This window comes from Heterocephalus glaber, unplaced genomic scaffold (genome assembly GCF_053883595.1).
Source record: "Heterocephalus glaber isolate CG9 unplaced genomic scaffold, H.glaber_assembly_v1.0 deba00001561, whole genome shotgun sequence".
Taxonomy (NCBI): Eukaryota; Metazoa; Chordata; class Mammalia; order Rodentia; family Bathyergidae; genus Heterocephalus; species Heterocephalus glaber.
In genome coordinates this window covers 10,822,318-10,844,978 of record NW_028258349.1, presented here as the reverse complement: position 1 = coordinate 10,844,978, position 22,661 = coordinate 10,822,318, and the positions used below count along the sequence as shown (strand labels likewise).

Here is a 22,661-nt window from a genome sequence, read left to right as displayed (position 1 = left end):
TGCTTGGGAGGCAGGCATGGTGCCACTAAGCTAAATCCTTGGCCCTAATATTTATCAATTTGAAGAGAACATATTAGCAATAGTCTATGTTCAAGTCCATAAACAGTATATCTCTATTTAGGTCTTTAATTTTCTTAAGCAGTCTTTTACAGTTTTCAATGAATACATATTTTACTGCATATCTCATTTATCTTTGAGTATATGTTTTTGTAAATAATATCTTTTCAAAGGCTAAATTTTAAGTTGTTTATTGCTAGTACATAGAATTATAATTCTAAATCAGGGTGGTGCATACCTGCAATCCTAGCACTCTGGAAGGCTGAGAGAGAAAGATCACAAGTTCAAGCCAAGCTTGGGCAACTTAGATCCCATCTCCAAATTTAAGAATAAAGTCAGTGTGGTGGTCCACAATTGTAATCCCAGCACTCAGGAGGCTGAGGCAGGATGATCACCGAGAGTTCTAGGCCATCATGGGTTACATAGTGACTTCAAGGCCAGCCTGAATTACAGTGCAAGACCCTGTTTTGAAAAAAAAGAACTGGAGCTGTAGCTCAGTGTGAAGGCCGCGGCTGGGTTCAATCCGGGGATCAAGATCAGGACCTTGCGCTTTCGAGGCAGGCGGTGGCACCACTGAGCTAAATCCCCGGCCCGAGAATTCTATTCTAAAGTATTTTCTTTTATAGTTTATAAATTGATTTATTAATTAGTTTGTTTTGCTTGGTGAATCCATGGGATTTTTTTTTCATTTTGTCTATAAATAAATACATTTTTATTTCTTTGTTTTCAAACTGATAATTGTGAAATTTATTGCCATAAAATTGTTCCTATAATCTCTTATCATTTTCTAAAATAAATAATTCCTTTATTATATGAATAATGAAAGTAGATAAAGATGGAAAAGTTTTCTTTGAACAAAAATTAAATACAGCTGCTCAACATAACACAATGGCCAATGCTTGGATTTTCTCTTCAAACAATGGTATGACAACATATATACAGCCTGATAATGGGAGGGGGCAGCACTGAGGACTGAACCCAGAGCCTTCACACTAAGCTGCATTCCCAATCCTTTTTAAAATTTTGAGATGTCTCACTAAGTCTCTAAATTGCCCAGCCTGGGATCTAACTGCTGCTCCTGCCTCAGCCTCCCAGAGTGCTTGGATTACAGGCATGTCCTGCCAAGTCTAGTTCTGGTAACTTTTTGTAGTACTTCATTGTTCCTAAAAGCATATTACGTCAACCTTTACTTATTTATTTAAATTACTTCTGATATTACACACATAATCTTTTTAATGTTTAAATACCATTAGAATTCAACTTTGATCATTTGTGGAAATTTCCATTCAGGCTCAGTGAAAAATGTCCGTATGTTTACATATTTTACTCTTCAGAGAAGTCATCTCTAGACCTCTTGGATATATCACTCTTTCCTACAAAAATGTAAGCAACTCATAAGTTCTCTGAATTTCAGTATTAAGGAGTAGTTACTCATGTTGTCTTTCCATGTTTCATACGTTCTCAATTTGTCGCAATAACTTCCTTTTTTCAAGTTGAAATCTGATCCAGTTGCTTTCAAATAACTTTCTTTTTTCCATATTTCTTTCCAGGAGTCTTTGAATTTTTCCAAATAACTTTCTTTTTTCAGCTTCTTCCTTCCATATTCCGTCTCCTTTTTAAATAGCCTTTAATTCAGCTTTAAGTAATTTTCTGTGAATTGTCCAGTAAGTTTTGGAATTATAATTCAGCCCTTTAACAAGAACGGTTTTGCCCAGGCCTCTTTGCAAAATTTCTTCATTCAGATTCACGCTAAAATATCCACCCTTATTCACTAAAAGGTAGCAAAAGAGCACTGAATTCTCCTTTCCAAGAAGTTGGAAACATAGTACTTGGGAAGGTTTGGGCTCTTTTTGTATCCATACCTTCCCAGCTTCAGTGAGTTCTCCAGCCAACTTAACCAGCAAAACACCACATGGCTCTTTTCTCCACGAAGATAAATAGGTAAAGTGATGGGAATATGTTCAATTTCTAAACCATTCTCAGTTATCCGGTATAATCATCCTCCTAATTTGTTTTGTTTTGTTTTTTGGACAGGGGATCGAACTCGGGTCCTTGAGCTTGCGCAGCAGACAGCGAAACTCGTCCTCGTAATTTAACATTCTTTCTTACAAATTCTGCTGGAATATCTGAAGATCTTATAAATTTTGATGTCAGTCGAACACTTCTTAGAAATAACATTATTCCAGCTATGGCTATCCCAGTGCTGATGTTCTGGACGAGGCACAAGTGATCGTCCGCCCACCGCGAGACCCGAGCCACCACATTGGGGGCTGCCATGTCCCGCCCGGGGGGACGGTGACGTGGAGCCCCGGGGCCGCACCGCCATGTTGGCGGCTTCCCAAGCCCGCGCCTTGTTATCATTTTTTAAAATACGTAGACTCTAGTAATGTCAGTTTACCTGTACCTAACTGCTATGCTGTGAATGTGTCTCCTAAAGTTCATGTTTTGGAGACTTAATCTGCAGTGCAACAGTGCTGAGAAGTATGACTTTTAAGAAGTGATTCAGTCAGGAAGGCTATGCCCTCATCAATTGTTACTGCAGGAATGGGTTTATCCTAAGAGTGAATTTACCCCATCTTGTGCACACATGTGTTCTCTCTCCCCTCTCTCTCCTCTCGTGTATTTTCTTGCCCTTTTGTATTCTGGTATCGGATGATATTAGACCCTCACCAGGTGTAGCCTCTTACTCTTGTATTCCCAGCCTCCAGAACTAATAAATTTGTTAATCTAAGTTACAATCTTAGGTGTTCTGTTACAGTAGCACAAAATGGACTAATACAGAAAACTGTTAGTCAAGTGCAGATTTGCTTTATCAAGTACCTGAAAATGTGGAAGCAGCTTTAGAAATAAGCAGCTGGGAGAAGGTACAATTTGGAGAAGCAAGCTAGAAAAAGCCTAGGTTAACTGAATAGAGCATCAAGAACAATCTATTGAGGGCTCAGAAGGAGAGAAAAACTACAGAAAGTCTGGAACTTCTGAGATTCCCTCAATTGTCCTTTTTTTCTAGTTTGTAAGGATGATGCATCACTGATTTGAGACATTTCTAACCCAATAAAGGCATTTAATCTACAAATTTAGTCCCATCCCCAATCTTTTTGTATGTTGCACTGTCATATTGTAAAAGATAGAATTCACTTTCAAATGACCTAGAATAGCTGTAGTTTTACAATATGTGCTGCTGAAGTGAGCACATAGAATTATTGGGGACCTATGCAGCAGGTCCTGATCTGTTCAGTGCTATGATACAAGGTGAGAAGAAAGACACAAGACAAAGTTAAAGTGAAACAGGGAGCCAGGGTGGCCAGTACTGAGCAAGCAGCAAAGACCCTGGCCAGCCAAAGCCACTGATATTAATCGGTGACATTGTAGTTAGGTCAGAGTAAAGGTTCTACCTGTGGTTGCTAGGGATGCATTGGTGATGCAAGCAAGGCTTGTATAGGAGGAGACAGAGCATTCTTGTATTAGGAACAGAACAGACAAAATATAGGTTGTGGTTAAGAAATAACCTTGTCTTTTTAGGAGCGAAGGTTTTAATTTTGGGAATGGAATTTGGGTGCAAGTCACCCTGACCTCCGCTGCCATGTTAGCTCATATGAAGCCCAACAGCTCATAGGCCATTGCTCTGGCCTCTTCCATGGCTGTTAGGGGAAGGCTGGAATTGACCTGCACACCATCTGAAATGCTCCTATGAGTGACGTAGGCTTCGGTCAGACTCACTTCTTAAAATAAGCCAATTTCAGAGTTAACTCTTTACAACCTGCACTGCTAGCAGCCTGCTTTGGGCATAATCAACAGGGTGGTCAGCCACATAGAATAGCTATAGTTTTATCTGTGGCAATTCTTGATTGTCTGACTTTAACTGTTGGCTGTGATATGTCAGGGTTTGTAATGAGCTCTTTATAAAGTCTGATGCACTTCTGATGGTCCCAAGGGCTGTGTTTATTGATGGTTTTTGTTATGGCCTTAATGCTTCTGTCTATCCAAATTTTGTTTGTGTAAACTTAATCATCAATGTAATGGATTTAGGAGGTAACGTCTTTGGAAACGATTAGATCATAAGGGGATAGCCTTTGTGAACGGGCTTAGTGCCCTTATACAGTAGCAGAAACCTTAGTGAGCCACCTTGCCCCATGCAACATGTGAAAACTCAGCTGGGAGGTGCCATCTATGAACCAGAAAGCAGCTCTCACCAGATACAATCTGTCAGTGTCTTGATCTTGGACTTTCCTGTCTCCAGAACTGTTAGCTTAGCTTGTTCTGTTTGTTTGGTTTGGTTTGATTTTAGCATCCCAGTTTGCAGTATTTTGGTATAACAGTTTGGACTAAGGCAACTTCAACCTGACTTTGGTCTGCTATACTTTGGATCTGTAATGTTCCCCAAAGGCTCATGTGTTAAAGCCTTGGTCCCCAGCTTGGTGCTGTTGGGAGGTGGTGAAAACTTTTATGAGGTAGCCCATAGTGAAAGGTCTTCAAATCATTGTGAGTGTGCACTTCGGGGAGTTAATGGGACCCTAGCTCCCTTCCTCTTCCTTTCTTTCCTTCCTGGCCATGAGAAAAGCAGTTTTGCTTTGCCACACACTGCCACCATGATGTGCTGGCTCACCACAGGCCCAAAGCAATTGGACCACTTGATCATGAACTGAAACCTCAAACCATGAGCCAAATAAACCTTTTTTCTCTTTATAAGTTTATTTATATCAGGGGTCTTTAATAGCAATAGAAAGCTAACTAACCACAGTAATAAAGCTAGAGAAAAATATAAAGATCTGCTCAGAACTTTTGCTATAAGTGCTTCCAAAGCCATTATTCACTAAATAGATCTCATTGGCTCAACCCAGAAAAGAAGCATGTTCATGTGTACATAAGAATCTTGAGAAGTTTTTTTTCTGGTCAATTTGAAATTCTAAGTAATATATTTTTAGTATGATAAGCTATTTAATAAATTAAGAATGAACCTGATTTCTGCTTTCTTCTCTGATAAAATGAACTCACTAGAATTTTCTCTTGCCTTCAGCAAGAATAAATCCAAACAAATTTTATGATGACAACACAGCAGATTTTAGGCATTGGAGGGTAGGCAGTGCAGGACTGGAATCTTCAGGGAAAAAAATGATACAAATATTGTGCGTGACATCATTGCTCTGAATTACAGTATAGGAGAATAAAGATTTGTAGAAGTCACAGCAAATAAAAATTAGAACACTGGGAGAGAGAAGAAAGACAAAGAATTGCAGAAATGTCTATACAAACCTGGGGCTCAGTTCTGTTCCACACAAGTGTCACCAAAATCTTCCCAAGGTTTTGAGAGGAGCCACTGGAAAACACTGTACCATACAATTACTTGAGCTTACACAGGGCAGACAATTTTGTTTTCACCTGCCAGAGTCAAACACCTATCAGTACACAAAATATCAGATAAAACAATCTTCAGAAAGATGTCACCGAGTAAATATAGACTAAACACTGCTGTTTCTACGCTGAAAAACTTTCAAAGCAAGAGGAGAAACTGCGGCCAAGTAATTTTACTGAATGCTGTTATCAAAGTTCAAAACTATTTAAAGACACAATAAGCCGGGGATTTAGCTCAGTGGTTTCTCCGCTTGGCACAAGGACCCAAGTTTGATCCCCGGTACTGGTAATGGAAAAAAACAAAAACAAACAAACAAACAAAAGACACAATAAGCCTATAAATTGGGCTCATGGCCATGCTTTTAATCTGTAAATTGTGTTTTCTCCCAGACTTCCACTTTCAAGAAAGCAGCAGTATTAGTAGGCCAGTATTTCTCAATTTAAATACATGTGAATGTGTTACATTCTAACACAGCCCACATATGGGTAACCTGACAGTAGATATATACATCCTAGGTCACTCATCTTGAAGACACCCCGAAGACCACATAAATATACCTAGCTTCAGGCCACAGTGCACCTCTCCCTTGAGGGTCACCACTCTATTATTCTGTGTGTGCTTTAAAAATTCTCCTAATAAACCTTTTTATGTGTCTCATTGAGACATCTTGAAAATTCTTTTTCTGTGACAAAAGTCAACAAACCTGCAACCTATCCCACGGGTAGGGTGAGTTGAGGTCCCCGTGTTTTCTATTTGGGGGAACCTATTCTGATTCTAAACAGTGACAAGAGCAATGTACATGTAATACTTAGTGTACAAGTAATACTAACTGAATATCAAAGAGGACATAAGACAGACAAAAGGATGTTAACTGGATTTCACCAAATCCAAGGGTGCTTTACAAATATGACTGAGGCCAAGGAGCCTCTGACGGTGGGCCCAAACTAGGGGTGCTCCAAAATTGGAAGCACAGCAGCTTCTCAGGGGCACTGACAAGGAACATTTCCTCAACTGGTGTGACTGAGGAAAGCGGCAAACTAGTTTCATTAGCTTCTTTCTAACAATGTCCAGTTATTCTTTCCCCACTTGGGGATGGGGTGAACAAGAGGACAGTTTTGTCTTTCCTAGTTGGTTCAGACTGCCACAGGCTCAAAAGATGCACCAGAGGAATCTCTCATACTTGTAGTTCTTCCGGCAGGATCACTTCTTAAGTAGCAGAGAGCTAACATGCAAGAACCCTATTTCCTTCTCATTGTGGTTTGGGCAGAGCCCCACATGCCATTTTCCTCCTACTGTATGGGGGAAGCCATACCAGAGGCAGGTAGACCCCTTTTCCCATTACCTGAAACTTTAAAGCTAGATTGTGGAACACTTTACTTTCTCCCAAGGATCAAATATAGAACAACAAAGCCTTCTTAGGGACAGTTTGTTGCTGTGTGTAAATAAGTGCTGAGATTGGGAAATTCTTTTTTTTGGTACCGGGGATCGAACTTGGGTCCTTGTGTTTGCAAGGCAGGCAACAGAACCACTGAGCTAAATCCCTGGTCCGGGAAATTCTTATACTAGTGAAAAATAAGTCAAAATGGGTGCAGAATGGTCAAAGAAAAGCATAAAAAATTGTAAGCCTCAGAAACTTACTGACAGGGATAATTTGCTGCATAGACACTGCCCTGTCAGGAGCTGAAAAAGAAACAGTTTTCAGTCCTTTATCAATATCTTTGTCTTAGTTACTTTTATAATTGCTGAGACAAAAACACCTGACTCCCTCAAGTTAAAGGAGAAAAAGTTTATTTTAGCTCACAGTTTCAATCCATATTTGGGTGGCTCCTAGGCAAGGAGTATGGCAGAGGAGAAACGGTCCATGGTAGGGCAGGTAGAGGGCAGCAAAGCAGCAAGCCTTCCTTTCCCTTCTATCCTATCTGGGCTACAAGTCTATGGCATGGTGCCACCCACACCCAGGGTAGGCCTTCCTATTACCCACACCCAGAACTGTGGTAACCCAATCAGTGGAATAATTAAGTCATCACACACCCTTAATCCATATTTACACATACTAGATTCAGCCACCTCCAAAATGCCCCACCTATTAGTGCATGAGGCTTTAGGGGGACATCTAGATACAAGCCATAACAGTCCCTTGGCCTTAAATGATTCTAGGGTAACAAGTCTGTCCTTGGCACAGATATTTCAATGGATTAAAAAAAATCTCTAATCACTCTGATTTACATCAGTTTCCCACCACCTGGCTGGCTCACTCCTTGCTTATCTTCAAAGAATGCTGAGCTGAGCTTTTCCAAGAATACTGAGCTACCTATCTCACCTCTTCTATTTTTTCTGAACTGAAGCTTCAGTCTTATTTCACCCTCAGTTTCTAACCTGAATTTGTATATTGCAATTTGAAGATCTATTCTGCTCCCAAATAAAACTGTGTTTAACTTTAACCTCCTCTGTGATTTTTGATTCATACTGGTACATCATGTAGAATCTAGGGACTTGTACTTTACAAACCCAAATACATATGCCATGATGTATACGTAAGGATGTTCTTCACTCTTTACCTGAAAATTTGAGCACAAATCAAATGCTCATCACAGGAAGATTGCTTAAATCTGTTAGCGTTATAATTCCTAATGTTGCTGGTTGTGGTGGCTCATGCCTGTAAACCCAGCATTTGGGAGGCTGAGGCAGGAGGATCACTGCGAGTTCATAGTCTATTTCATATTCATAACTCATATGAAATAGTCTGTCATATTTGTTTAAAATGAGTTTACTGATGTCTATGATTTCAATTTTACCTTACCCTGGGTTTCTCCTTCTCAGTCTCTATTAATCAGAAGGCCTCAAAAAAAAAGAAGGCCTCCATCCTTTCTGTTAATAGTGTAAGTCAGGGCCTGGGATTTAGCTCAGTGGTTTTGCCTCCTGCTGCGCAAGCACAAGGACCCGAGTTGGATCCCCAGTACCCGCCCCCCAAAAAGTGTAAGTCAGCCAGGTGTAGTGGCACATGCCTATAATCTCAGCACTCAGAGAGCTGAGGCAGAAGGATTGCCACAAATTGGAGGACAGCCTGGGCTACCTAGTGATTTGAAGGGCAGCCTGAACTACATAGTGAGACCCTGTCTCAAAAAGAAAAAAAGCATCAACAGTGAAGAATCCGTATATAAGACATTCTAGATGGACTAGACAGAGATGTTATATCTTAAATGTAGTGTAAAGGGGTTCCAAAGAATTAGTAATTCAGATCTTGTCTTAAATTAAAATTATATAATCTAGAAGGCACTTTCAGCCAAAAATACGAGGAAGGACAGATAACAAAAACAAAGCAAACCAGGGGCCAAGAATTTAGCTCAGTGGTGGTTCTACCTGCCTCACAAGTGCAAGGTCCTGAGTTTGATCCCTGGTACCAAAAAACCCCAAACAAACCAAAAAACCAAAGCAAACCAAAAATACCAAAAATCAAACTGAGTGAACAATTGTAAAAAATTTACAAAGGGATCCACAAACTCTTCAGCAACTGTTACTTTTAGATACATAATATAAAGCAAATATGCCTAGCCTTGAAAACAACCTTGAAAAATTGAAATTAAAAAATCCCCTGGAGAAGAAATTATGAATGGAAGATCGCAATAAAGTACACAGTCTGCTACAGAGATTGAAAGATAGAAATGACAGAGGATTTAAGATGCTTGGAGGATAAAGATTGGCAAGATCTGACCTATGATAAACTGGAGTTTGCAAAGAAGAGAAAGAAAATGGCAGAGACAAATATGAGAGAATAAAAGTTTGCTGAGCATAGCACTTCACAGATTCAAGTTGCTGAAGAAAGCTCAAGTAGGAAAAAAAATTAAAGAATTTCATAACCAGAAACATTATCCAAAATTGCAGAAAACACATCCAATTACTGAATTCAGAGTCCTAAAGGAGGGATGGTACCTTAAGTCACTTTCCAAATGCTGGAACAAAACACCCAACACCCACAATTTAAAAGGGAGAATTGCTTTGGCTCAGTTTCAGTCCATGGTCACCAGCTCTAAGACAGAAATGGCACAGCAGAGGGATATAGCAGTTGAAGCTGCTCACATCATGGTGGTCAGGAAGCAGAGCAACAAGGGAGGAGAAGGGAGGGGGAGGTACCCTTCCTTGTAATTCATGCTTGTAATGACCTCCTCTTCTACCAGGCTCTACCTCCTAACAGCACATTCAGCTATGACCCAATCACCTTCCAAAGCCCCATCTCAGCACATGAACCACTCGGGCGCCATTCTAGATTTAACCCATAACAAGGGGGGGGGGCTGTCCTCGTATTCTTGTCTCTCCACTTTTTTTTTTTGTAGACACACTGCCTTTATTTGCAAATATATAGATGTATCTCAAAGGCAAGAAGTGAAGCTAACACTTGAACGTTAGGGAAGCTGCACGTTACAGGGTAAAAAGCTGACAAACAATGGGTAGACGGGCACACATGAGGATTTCTGCCTTGCTCCGCCGCCTCGTGCTCATGCCCCTGCCTTAACAATGCAGCCTGGTGGGAAGTGTTAAGAGCTCAGTGGTATGTGGAAGGGGAGGTGACGGTGGGGACAGGAGGGCTGTTAGCTACAGGCTCCCGATTTCAGAGTAAAACCGGCACTGTCCACTAAAGTGAGCATATAAGTAGATTAATCACACAGGCAATCATCTTTTCATATAAATTATAGTGAAAATAGGATTTATATACCCTTAACTGATTTTTAAGATAAAACAATCATTTCCTCAAGTCAACAGTGATGATGTTGCATGGAATTTTCTATTTGAAGCAGCTGTAATTTTAAAGCTGTATCTTTCAGTTTGTTCTAAGCTTTCAGGATTATAAAGCGTATCTCTGTGTTACAAAGTTCTACCCAACAGACAAGTGTCAGAAACTATTGTAAAGACATGGTTCTAAGTAAACCGACCGGAGTCCGAACAGAGGGTGTAAACAGTCGGCAAAGTATCTCCCTATGTATCCATCCATTCTCAAACACTCCATTATCTAGTCGGTATTCCTCCATGCTTTTAAGATGATTTTTAACATCATTAACAAAGTCCGCGAAGGTTTTCTGATTTGTGAGCCCATTTGTGATACACTGATCGATGATTTCATTAAGCTCTTCCCAATGATGGAAAGTGCCCAGTTCTTTTAGTAAAGGTCTTCTGATTACTTTCTTAAATTCAGCTACCAGCAAAGGACTCACCACCATGTTACAGGGGCTCAAGGGCTCTGGCTGCGCGCTTTCAAAGGCGTGATGCCCAGCCTGCCCGGGGCAGCGGCAGTCTCCCTGCCAGCCATCTGCAGCGCCATCCCTGTAGACGAACGTGGCTCCTCCGGCCTACGCCCAGCGAGCTCCCTGTTCTCGGCTCCCATTGCTGTGCACGCTGGGGCTGCGGTGGTTCTGGTTTGGGGAAGGCGCCTCGTGCTGTGGATGTGAATGACCGCTGAAAACTGGCTTTTTTTTTTTTTTTTTTCAGCCTCCGCTTCTTTTGTAGCCCCAAATCTTTTATTGGCCTTTTCATCAAAGATAGTCTTAGTGATATCTTTAAAATGTCGGAAAGTGGATTTAACTGACTCTGAGAACTTTTTAAGATTTTCCTTCACAGCTTCTCTAGCTTGCTTAATTTTTTCTTTATGATGCCTCACAAACACCTTGGTAGAATTCTTCATGGCATCAAAGGTTTCCTTAACTGTTCCCAAAAACGTTTCCTTTGACTTACTCTTGGCCCTGCGGCTTCCTCTGCCCGCCCTCTGCTTTCCGGTGTCTGGTTTTCCATTCTGGTCTTTGGCTTCAATATACAGCCTTTCCCACAAGTCAAAGCGGTGCTGCTCAAAGTTCAGCTTCTGCTCCAGCTCACCGAGTCTTTCCTGTAGCAGTGCTATTTCCTTTTGCTCTTGGGGAGAATCTGACTTGGCCTGCTGCTGACCAGTCTGTAGGTGCACAATTTCCATCCGTAAAGATGCTGCTAATTTTTGTTCTCTCTCCAGTTCACTCCTTAGCATTTTTGTTTCTGCCAGCAGAATCTCCCTTTGATTAAGAAACCTGTGTGTTTTCTGTTCTGCATCCTCCAGATGCTGCTTAAGCTTCTGATTTTCTATGACCAACTCAGCACTTGTACCTCTCCCCTCCAATATTCTAATCTGCTCCCTTAGCTTCCGCAGCTCTTCCTGGACTGAGCCCGTGGTGCGCTCTCCCTTCTCCAGAGACGCCCTCGGGTGGTGATTGTGCTTTCTCTGAGCTTCGAGGGACATCTCCGCGGCAGTCAAGAGTCGACACCTTCCGAGACTTTCTTTCAAAATCTTCACCTCCGGAGGGGCCCCCTGCTGGGGATGCCGGGCCAGATGCCCCACCGTGTCGCTCACTTCATTCCCAGGTGTCTTTGGGACTAACTGCTGCCGTCTCTCACTCTGAATTGTGCCATAGAAATGTCCAAGCCCCATGCTGACAGCAATCACCCCATCACCACGGCGAGCACGACACACTTGTTGAGACCCCCGCTGAACTGGCATTTCTGCAGCTCCGAGAGTGGCGTGGGGTCCTGGTCGGCAGGCGGCTGCTCCTCTGACTCTGAGCCAAATGCAGTCTTCCTTCTAGCACGGCGCCGGCGAAAGGCGGGACTGGGCTGATCGCTGGCCTCTTCACTGCTTGACCCATCGTGGCCACGCTGAGATGAAAACACAGCTTCCGGCTGACAGAATGTGTACTGGCTGCTGGAAGAGGAGCCCATGAAGTCCTGTGAGGCGGGCGTCTCCTCTGCAGTCACAGCGTCTTGGCTTCCAGCGTCTTCTAACTTAGGCGGCTCAAGGGTAACAATATCAGAGTCATCACTGGCAGCTCCACAGTAGATGTTGTCTTCAGGTGACTTTTCTTCCTCTGTCTCAAGGGCGAGATCGAGACCCGCAGTTTCGCCCGTGAATGATGGGCCGTCCTGGCTGCTTTCTCCCTGCTGGGACTGCAGTTCCGGCGGCTCCCGGCCCAGCTCGCAGCTGTCCGCGCTCCTGACGGGTGTCACCATCTCCGCATCGGAGCCCTCACGACTGATGATGATCCAGCCGCAGGAGGAGTCGCTGTCGCTGGAATTCTCAGACATCGCTCAGGTCTGAAGCGGGCGCCTCCGCCCCCGGCGCGCTGTCACGGTGGCAGCGGAGACCCTCGGGGCCGGTGACGCCTCCTGAAAACAACCTGCTGGCGGCGGCCGCGGTCGGAGGCGGGGCCTATCCCTGCACTCTTAATATTAAAATTTTCTATGTAACCTGTATTTTAATATTAAAAAGATTATTTTTCTAAAAGAACATTGACCAAAGGACACGCAGTTCTCAAAGAAAGAACTACTAGGGCCAACAGACATAAGAAAAGATTCTCAATCTCATTAACAATTTAAAAAATCCAAACTAAAACACAATGAGTTGCAATTTCACACCCAGCAAATTGTCAACATTTGGAAGTTTCACAAAATTGAGTGCTGGCACTAAATGGTTGGCAGCCAAGTTGGTACAACTTTTGGGAAACAGTTTGTCATTGTATAATAAAAGTCATAGATGGGAAGATACTTTCACTGGCAAACCTTTTCCTTATTCCACAACCTAAGCTTTGAGAGAATGCCAGTTGATGCTACTTTAAAAAAAAAACAAAAAACAAAAAAAACTATGACAGCTATAGTAATTAAATATCACATCCATACGTTATCCCAACAAAGAAACACTAATATCATATACAAAAGCACTTGTCATGTACAAGAAAATTTATAGCCATATAATTTTTTAAAGTTAAAATTTAATTTACAATTTAAAAAGACAGTAAACAACCCAAATTTGCAACTATAGTAGATTTACTCTGGCCTACATATATATGTCCATTGACCCTTGACGTAGGCTGGGGTAAAGGGACAGTCAAAGAAGGGGTTCTGGGGACAGAAGTAGATGAGGGTGAGAGTTACAGGAGAGACTCTTCCCAGGATGATGACTATTGTCCTCAAAGCGCTCACTGGAGCACTAGTTCTCCGACAGCGCGTAACGCACACCAACCAGAACGGGGTCAGGAGATGATCACATGAACTTCCGGGTAATGTCTCGGTTGCTGGACGACTATTGTGGCAATTCGGCCACAGGGCATTCTTGGGGTCTATAGTCGTGTGCAAGCAAGCGAAAAATACTCAAAAGAACTGGACAGGGGCTGGGCAGCGTTGCAGCAAGGTTCTGGATGAGAGAGGACATTGGTAGAAAACACAATGTTTCCCACGGATCAGCAATGCCTACTCGGGGGTGGGGGGTGGGACAAAGCGCTATCAGCGGCCTATCGAACGACCCGGAAGTTCTTGTCGCGGCCGCATGACTTTCTGGGAAATGTAGTTTAGCGGTCTGGGCGCCATCGGTTTTGCAACGCAAACAGAGGGTCGTCCTTGGATCTGACAAGTATCGTTCACAAGAAGACACCGTGTGCTCTCGACCGTCGCACGTGTGTCCTTGTTGACCCGCTCGGGGTGGGACGATATCTCCGGGAGGTATAATTCCTTAGAAAGCCGAACCAGACACGCTGCCGCAGAGACTCCCGGTTAATGTGGTTTTCCAGAGTGGCTACCGTTCGCGGTGTCGGGAACTTTTGTCCCGGATGCGGAGGAGTCTGGGAAAGTTCGGTCAGTTACAGACAAAGCCTTTGGCTCGTCCTGCAGTGGCGTCTGGCTCGGAGATGGGCGCCCCGAAACAGCTGGGGTCCTGAGCAGTGTAGTCTTGGGAGGCTGCAAACGTTGTCCGCGCAGCAGTGACCAGTGCTTCGGAGCTTGGGTGCCGGTGAGGTGCGGCTGAGACTTCCGGCAGGTGTGGGTCCTAGTAGGGAGGCGGGCGGGCTGGTTTGGGACTTGGCTTTTTCCGGCCTCCCTGTCCTGCTCTGTAACGGTGGAGTAAGGACCGCGTTTACCTCTCAGACATGTTGATAGTGAAAACGAAGTAGGCGGAGTGTTAAGTAGTAAGCACTCAAAGTAGACGCCACCTGCAGTTTTCATGTTAGAGGCTGACGCTTTCCAGGTGTGTAACCTTGATTAAATGCTTTAAATATCCCTTAGTTTCAGTTTTGTCATCGTTTGCAAAATAAATCGGGAATAATATGAATGACATAGTAGTCAAGGTACAACAGGCTATTTCACATTCTTACTGTTGTTTTATGAGTCTGTCTGATATACAAAATAGTTGATTTTTCTGGCAGGTGACACCAGGTAAATGGTTACCCCGTGCCGGAAAACAGCTGGTTAGTTCACAGGGAGAGATTGGAGCCCCGGAGAGTGGTTACCGGTGTGCTTTTCCGTTGTGGTGTGTCACAGAGCTGTAAGATAAACTTATTTTTCCCTCCCTGCCCTTGCTCTATCTTTTCAAGACACTACCCATCTATGAGCCGGGAGTCTGGAAGGAGAACAGTTGTGAAGTAATGTCTCAGGTAAGTTAGTGTCCTCACATCTTACTGCAACACTCTCTTATCCAAGACTCTTTGAGTGTTCACTTTACTTTTCCTGACAATTCCCACCTAACAAAACCTATTTAGGGACTGGATCTTTAGTTCCTTTCATTGTAGGAACTTTACCCACGCGCCTCTTTTCTTTTCTTTTTTTTTTGGTACCGGGGATCGAACTCGGGTCCTTGCGCTTGCGCAGCAGGCAGCAAAACCACTGAGCTAAATCTCCGGCCCTCGTGCGTTATCAGTTTTATGCTAGAACTCTATAGAGTCTTGAGGCAAAGTTCTTTTTTATTACAACTCAAAATATAAGTTTGGAATTTTAGCTTGTTTGAACTGTGTCATGTGATCGCAATTAATGATATATCATTCCCACCAGTTGTTCAAGAGATGTGTGAAGTTTTCCTTTATTCTTCCTTTCACTTATAACTCAACATCCAGATGCTCTAGTTAGATCTAAAATATCAACAATGTATATAGAATCTGACCATTGGTTGCCCATTACTGCCAATCTGGTCCAAGCTACCCGTCTTACTGCCATAACCTCCTAGCTAGATTCTCTACTTCTGCCTTTTAACTTTGTGTAGTTTCTTCTCAATACAGCTGTCACAATAATCCTGCTATATGAAATACTGTCATTTTTCAACTCAAAAAATTTCTGTGGCCCTAACTTGGAAATCAGAATTTTGCAGTGACATAGGAAGCCCCCTGTACAAGAAGGCTCTTATCTCTCTGATCTCACCTTCTTCTCTGCCTCCTTTGCTCCAAGGGCCCCAGCCATTGCCTCCAGGCCTTGGAAGTGCAGTAACATCTTCTTGGAATATTTTTTCCCCAGATATACACAAAATCGCATTACCTTCTTTGTATCTTTGTGTAATGTCTAAATAAAGTACCTATTTAAAATTGTAGGGCAGGGATTAGCTCAGTGGTTCCAGTGCCTGCCTCGAAAGCGCAAGGTCCTGAGTTCAATCCCCGGTACCAAAAAAAAAATTATAGTCACTTTCCGCTGCATATCCTTCCCACTCCCTCAGGACTGCTTTGTTGTTTTCTCTTCCAGTTATCACTCATTAGCTATATACTATATGTTTGCTGTTATGCATGTGCTCATTGACTCCTCTTTCTGGGAGCAATATTTTTTTTTTCTTTTGGTACCGGGGATGGAACTTGGGTCCTTGTGCTTGTGAGGCAGGCGGCAGAACCACTGAGCTAAATCCCTGGCCCAATACATTTTTTTTTTTGACTGTTACACTTTTCACTACCCAGAGAAGTTCCTGGCACAAAACAGATGGTTAGTAAGTATTTATTGAGTGAATAAAATAAATGACATAAATGAGGGGAAAGAATCATGCAGTGGAAGTTGAAACCTGCACAGGCAAGGACTTGAGTAGTAAATATATGTTTTCTTGACACAAGCTTAAATATCACATGGTTTCTTGGAGATAAAGAATGAGAGTGAGAGAGGAAAATAGAAGACAGAAACAGGAAGTAGGGAGAAGTTCAAGTAATTCCCCAAACTATCTATTCCATTGTTTCAAAACTATTTTAATATATATGCTAATTTCTTTCATTTATACTCCTAGCTTCTCTTAGCTCATTGAAAAGAAATGTTTGTGCTGTAATCTGTTTGTTTCTTTTTTGTAAGAGAGTCTTTTTTGTCTATGACTTGTACTCTAAGTAATATTTTGCCCATTCTTTTGAGATTATGGTACACTATTGTTATTCTCTAATTATTTTATTATGAAATTTTGTTTTTTTAATAGAAGATGTGTGCTTTTTAAATATTTTCTTTATTAATACTATCTACTTGTATTACATTAAAATTAAAAATAAAATTATCAAACTTAAAAAAATTTTTTTAAGCTTTATTTAACAAGGAAAAGCTAAAGTGAACTAATGCCCAAATCATTCATTGAACATAATGAAATGCTCCTTAAAATCATATGTGGATTTGGGTATACACTGACATATAGTACTTTATGATCCCGTGTACAACTGTCTAACCAAGCTTTCTACCTTGGCTGGGCTTGAACTTGTAATCTTCCTGCCATAGCCTCCCAGAGTGCTGGCATTACATGTGTGTAACATCATGCCCAGTACAGTAAATGCTAATTTAAAAAATTTGTTTAATTGTATTCTTTTTGACAAAATTAATTTTTTTATTCATTAAGTTCATTGTTACATTGACAAAATTAATTCTTATGAGGTAAGGATCTTATTTTTGTCTCTTGTTCCTATTGTATAATAATGTCAAGTACATAATTATTTGGTTATTAAGTAATAAATCAGATTTCCAGTCTTACAAGTTTCGAATCTTTCACTTTCTTCCACAGCCAGGATAATTTTACCCTTGTATAGTGTCAGAAAAGGCCTAGGCTGTGGTTGAACCTAAATATTTTTGCTGTTTCAGGTGACATTTAGTGACGTGGCTATAAACTTCTCTCACGAAGAGTGGGGATGGCTAGATTCTGCTCAGAGGGATTTATACAAGGATGTGATGGTCCAGAATTACAAGAACCTAGCCTCTCTAGGTAAGGATATCTTCCCCTCCTCTGCAGTAGAAAAGATCTTTCTTTTGCACTCTGAATTGCTGGACAGTCTCCTAAGTAAATGGCTGAATTACTGTCCCATGTTCCCTAAAGCTCATCATCTCATTTCAGTGAACATCCTTCAACTCTTTCTGTGATCCCTTTTGTAATGGCCTCTCATCCTTGAGGACCACAGCTTAAACAAGTTCTGTGTTTTTTCTGTAAGCAGGTCTTTCCATAACTAAGCCACACGTGATCTCTTTACTGGAAAATGGAAAAGAACCCTGGATGGTGGAGAAAAAACTATCAAAAGGTATGCTTTGGGGTGAGTCATGTAATCAGGCAAGGTGCTTGTTGGGAGTGTGGAGGTATTTTAGGGATATTGTCTGCAGAGATCCCATATATAAATGAAACTGAGGGATCCTTAGTTTAGATTTACAAATTATTATTCCTCCATCCCAGATCATTATATGTCTCTTACTGATGTTATTTGATCAAAGGTGAAGGGTTATGCCATTGTTCTAATTCAAATTGTTTTATTTGAAACCAAAATTTTTTTCTTATATCCATTTAAGAAAATGGACTTACTGATGATTTTAAGGTAAGAAAAGTTATCAATTAAGTGAAAAATTACTATTTTCTTAAGTTTGAGTTTCATAGATCATATTAAGTGTTCAGAGGAATTAAGGCATGTATTAAAATATAAAATTTCTAGGAATGATATTTTCCAGTGTCCAGGAAATCGTCATTATTTCACACAGATACTACATAAACCCAGAAAGCCTAAATCTTTATAACCCCTAAGGAATAATATTTTGTTGTCATTGTAACTGTTCGATATAATAGTATAAATTCTGTATTTTAAGCATATTAATCTGGCAGCAAATTATGATTAATTGAAAGTGAAGGCTGTGATCATATAAAATGTGATCTTTCATACAAATATAGGCACAAAATGATGGCTTGGAATCCAGACTGCCTTTTACATTTTTTTCAGATTTTTCCCCATATACTGTTTATGTATATTTTATCCACTTCCCTTATCATACTGTATTCCTGCTTCTGGGAGCTGTCTGAATTCTCTGTTCCACCTGAGCATTGTTTAGAAATCATGGAAATATTTGAGTTGTCAACGCTTTGCTTGCTTTTTGAGATGGGGTCTCCCTGTGTTGCCTAGCCTGGCCTGGAGCTCATGATCCTTCCGCCTCATGTTCTTGAATTGCTTACAGATGAGATTACGGATGTGTGCCACCAGGCCTGGCAGAGCCATGTTTTCTAGGAGTTTTATTTCGTATTTAATTCTCCTATTTCCACCATAGAAGGTACTCTTCATGAACTATAGAAAAAGCAGTGGTTTGCTTTCTTGATATATTTCAGATTGGGAATCAAAATGGAAAAACAAGGAGTTATCAACAAATGATATTTATGATGAAGATTCATCCCAAGCTGTAATAATAGAAAAAAACTTTAAAAAAGGTTGTGAACTTTCAAATTTTAACAAGGACTCGCAATATATTGAGAAGATGGAGGGAAAACATGGACATCAGGTAGAACATTTCAGACCAGTGACCTTTACCTTTAGAGAAAGCCCAAGTGGGGAAAGTGTTTACACATATAGTACATTTAAAAGCATCTTCCATTTAAAGGCTGCTCTTTCTGAACCACAGATAATTTCTGCTGAAGAGAAACCACATAAACATGATATATTGAAGAAAAGTATACCCAAAAAGTCAGTTATAAAACATGAGAAAAGCAATGACAGAAATAAAGTTTTGAATTCTAGTGAAAGTGTGGCAGCTTTTAGCCAGAGCAAATCTCTTACCCTTCACCAGACTTGTAGTAGAGAGAGGATCTATACATGCAGTGAATGTGGGAAAGGCTTTGGCAAACAATCAATCCTTAATCGCCACTGGAGAATTCATACAGGAGAGAAACCCTATGAATGTCGTGAGTGTGGGAAAGCTTTTAGCCATGGTTCATCCCTCACTCGGCATCAGATAAGCCACAGTGGGGAGAAACCTTACAAATGTATTGAGTGTGGGAAGGCCTTCAGTCATGTCTCTTCACTTACTAATCATCAAAGCACTCACACTGGAGAGAAACCATATGAATGTATGAACTGCAGAAAGTCTTTCAGTCGTGTTTCACATCTCATTGAGCACCTGAGAATTCATACTCAAGAAAAACTTTATGAGTGTCAAATGTGTGCAAAGGCCTTCATTCATAGGTCATCTCTTATTCACCATCAGAAAATTCATACTGGAGAGAAACCTTATGAATGTAGCAAATGTGGGAAAGGTTTTTGCTGTAGTTCACACCTTACTCGACATCAAAGAATTCACACTATAGAGAAACAATATGAATGTGACAGATGTCTGAAAGTCTTTAGTAGTCTCTCATTTCTTACTCAACATCAGAGTATTCATACTGAAGAAAAACCCTTCGAATGTCAGAAATGTAGGAAATCCTTCAGCCAGCCTGAATCACTGAATATGCATTTGAGAAATCACATTAGATTGAAACCTTATGAATGCAGTATATGTGGAAAAGCCTTCAGTCACAGGTCATCCTTGCTTCAGCATCACAGAATTCATACTGGAGAGAAACCTTATGAATGTATTAAATGTGGGAAGACCTTCAGTTGTAGTTCAAACCTTACAGTACATCAGCGAATTCATACTGGAGAAAAGCCATATAAATGTAATGAATGTGGGAAAGCTTTTAGCAAAGGCTCAAATCTTACTGCCCATCAAAGAACACATATTGGAGAAAAACTCAATAGTGCAATGAACATGGAAAAATGTTTAGGCCTAATAAATCACTATACATGTCAGAAGTCATATGAGAGTAAAACTGTATAAAACAGTATTTGTTGTAATGAGCTTTAGCCACAGATAATTCAATATCAGAAAAAAATTTTTTGTCATCAGAAAATTTTTATTGAAAAGTATGGGAAGACCTTTAGTAATGATACAACCATTTTGTCTATAAGAGTTCCTACTGTAGAGAAACTATATGGTGACAGTGAATGTGGGAAAGCCTTTGTCAGTTTCAATTCCTTAATTGACACAAGTAAATCCACACTAGAAAAAAAAAAACTATACATATGAGAAAGACCATAGGAAATAGGAATTTCTTAAAAACTTGCGCAGTAGACAAGTTGTAGGAACATAGAAAATTAATAATGTGTGGGAAATCCTCCAGTTGAAGTACTCCCTCACACTGGAGAGAAATCTGACATAAGCAGAGTGTTCACTGGTGTTTATCTTGCTAGACGTCAGAGTTCTACAACAACATAAAGGATATAAGAATTATGTGTAAATCTTTGCAGTGGTACTATTTGTAAACAAAATTCTACAGGGAGCAGACAAATCTTACAGCAGTAGCTTGCAATTTGAGTCCTACATAGAAATTATTTTTAGCTAATGGTCATGTGAAGATACTTAGTAATCCACTGGATACAATACATGTTATAATGTTAAAAATGAAAGCTGCGAAAGAAGAATGTTATTAAATTTTTGGTTTCTAATAAAATTTTGTACATAAGGAGCTTTCACAGTGACTATTTCTTGCAAAAATTTTCACTACTTAAATAACTAATTTTAGCCATAATTTTAGCTGGTTAGTGGAAGATGACAACCTAGAGAAAAATGGCCTGTAGTAAGAATATCATTATTTTGGTGAGGATAATTTCCAGTCCACTTTGAGTCAGCTTGATTCACTACCTGAAGAATATTTGTTGAGCATCACTCATATGTATTATACAGTACTGTGGGTTAGGATATAATAATGCTGTTGCTTACTGAACTTAGTGATATTTCAGAGTCAACAGGAAAGCTTGTTAAACATTGATTGCTAAGCTCCAACCCCACAGTTTCTGTTTCAGTTGGTTAGAGGTGAAGGCAAGAATTTGCATTTTTCACAAATTCTCAGGTGACACTAAAGCTGTTTGTCCAGAAAGCACGTTTGATGACAGATTTATCCTTTTCTCATGGATGACAGCTGACAAAGGGTAAATAGCAAATAAATTTCAAACAACTTTTTCAAGTATTGTGAGATGATTAAGAGATTCAAGCAGACTGACCTGTCGGTGTGTGGATGAGCACTCAACACATGTAATGAGTATTGATTAATTAGGCAGCTATGTGCATCTATGTATGTGCACCTCTGTGTATGCACATGCATGTGCATGTGCTCGTGTGTGTGTGTGTGTGTGTGTGTGTGTTTTGGGTGGTATTCTGTGTAAAGCAGACTGGCAAGTTCTGTTACACTCACTGAGGCCGGACCTATGTCCCAGTATCTAGTTTCAAGTCCTGTGGCTTTGAAGTTTTACTTCTGGCAGAAGCATTGGTAACAGCAACAGTAATTTCTCCATCCCTGGGTCATATTTATGCAGGTTTACCTTGAAATCTATAATCCAAAAGTTGACTCCATTCCTTTTCCAGCTGGTTTACCAATTTTGAAGGCATTAACTTCCTGCAGTGTATGTCTTCTTGAAATACCTAAGGGAGTTTTTGTTTTCTGCCCTGAACTTTGACCAATAATTATGGTTTTGTAAGGAGAATGGCTTCGTGTATTCTAATTTCTAGATAAAAAATGGAATAGTCTCAGTGTCCCAGTGGCTTCCTAGTTGGTGACTAGAAAGATAGTACAGATTAATGTGATGGGTGCATGGACGCTGAAGAGGAAATGACAATTATATAGGGTGTTTCTCAGGGTTTGTTCTTTATGGCATTTGAGAGTTTATCTCTAAATGACAGGGTTCTACCTGACACAATTATATGTCAGTGGTATTCTTTAACTCAATTGAGGAACAGTAGTATCCACGTCTCAGTCATGTCTGGGGAATGCTTACCATAGGCACAGCTCTGGTTTTCACCAAGACAGGTTTGTAAAGAAGTTAGATGGCTATAAGCAACACTAACTTAGACCTCAACACTAATCAGTCCCAGACAGAGAGCTGCATTTCCCTCACAATTCCAGCAGGTCCTCGGTGCTGCTCACTGACTTCGCTTAGGGAACATGGCCATCCCTGAAGCAATTGTTACATGTGCAGTTTGAGTGCTGTGAATGCCAGGCTTGAGGCATATGTTTAAGAAATACTTGAAGAGTGAATATTGAATAAATGGACTGATGAATGGATATACTCCTTCCTTCACTGTTGGCCACAAAGTCCTTTTCGGACCTTTCTCCATATCTACTAGGAAATTGACCTCTACAGATCTGCTTAGTCCTTTTAAGGATACATGACCAGACATCAGAGGTATATTTGTAAATTTCAGT

The 22,661-nt window shown here is 40.8% G+C and overlaps 1 protein-coding gene and 2 pseudogenes across 6 annotated transcripts; 1 reads left to right on the top strand and 2 right to left on the bottom strand.

Annotated features, from left to right (window-relative positions):
- Positions 1-911: 911 nt before the first annotated feature.
- On the bottom strand, positions 912-2,845 carry LOC101717479 (mitochondrial inner membrane subdomain organizer 1-like; annotated as a pseudogene).
- Positions 2,846-2,885: 40 nt separating this feature from the next.
- Positions 2,886-13,730, bottom strand: LOC101718264 (cell cycle progression protein 1 pseudogene; annotated as a pseudogene).
- A 31-nt stretch (positions 13,731-13,761) lies between these two features.
- Positions 13,762-20,928, top strand: LOC101717478 (uncharacterized). Of its 6 annotated transcripts, none has more exons than XM_087191172.1 (5): positions 13,762-14,225; positions 14,779-14,838; positions 17,261-17,381; positions 17,608-17,691; positions 18,756-20,928. In XM_087191172.1, exons 2-5 carry the CDS (start codon positions 14,830-14,832, stop codon positions 20,237-20,239), a joined length of 1,698 nt encoding a protein of 565 aa, XP_087047298.1. In that variant the 5' UTR covers positions 13,762-14,225; positions 14,779-14,829; the 3' UTR covers positions 20,240-20,928. The 6 variants fall into 6 exon arrangements, with proteins under 6 accessions (XP_087047298.1, XP_087047300.1, XP_087047299.1 ...); XM_087191174.1 differs by having other exon boundaries at positions 13,775-14,203; XM_087191173.1 differs by having other exon boundaries at positions 13,791-14,198.
- The last annotated feature ends 1,733 nt before the right edge of the window (positions 20,929-22,661 follow it).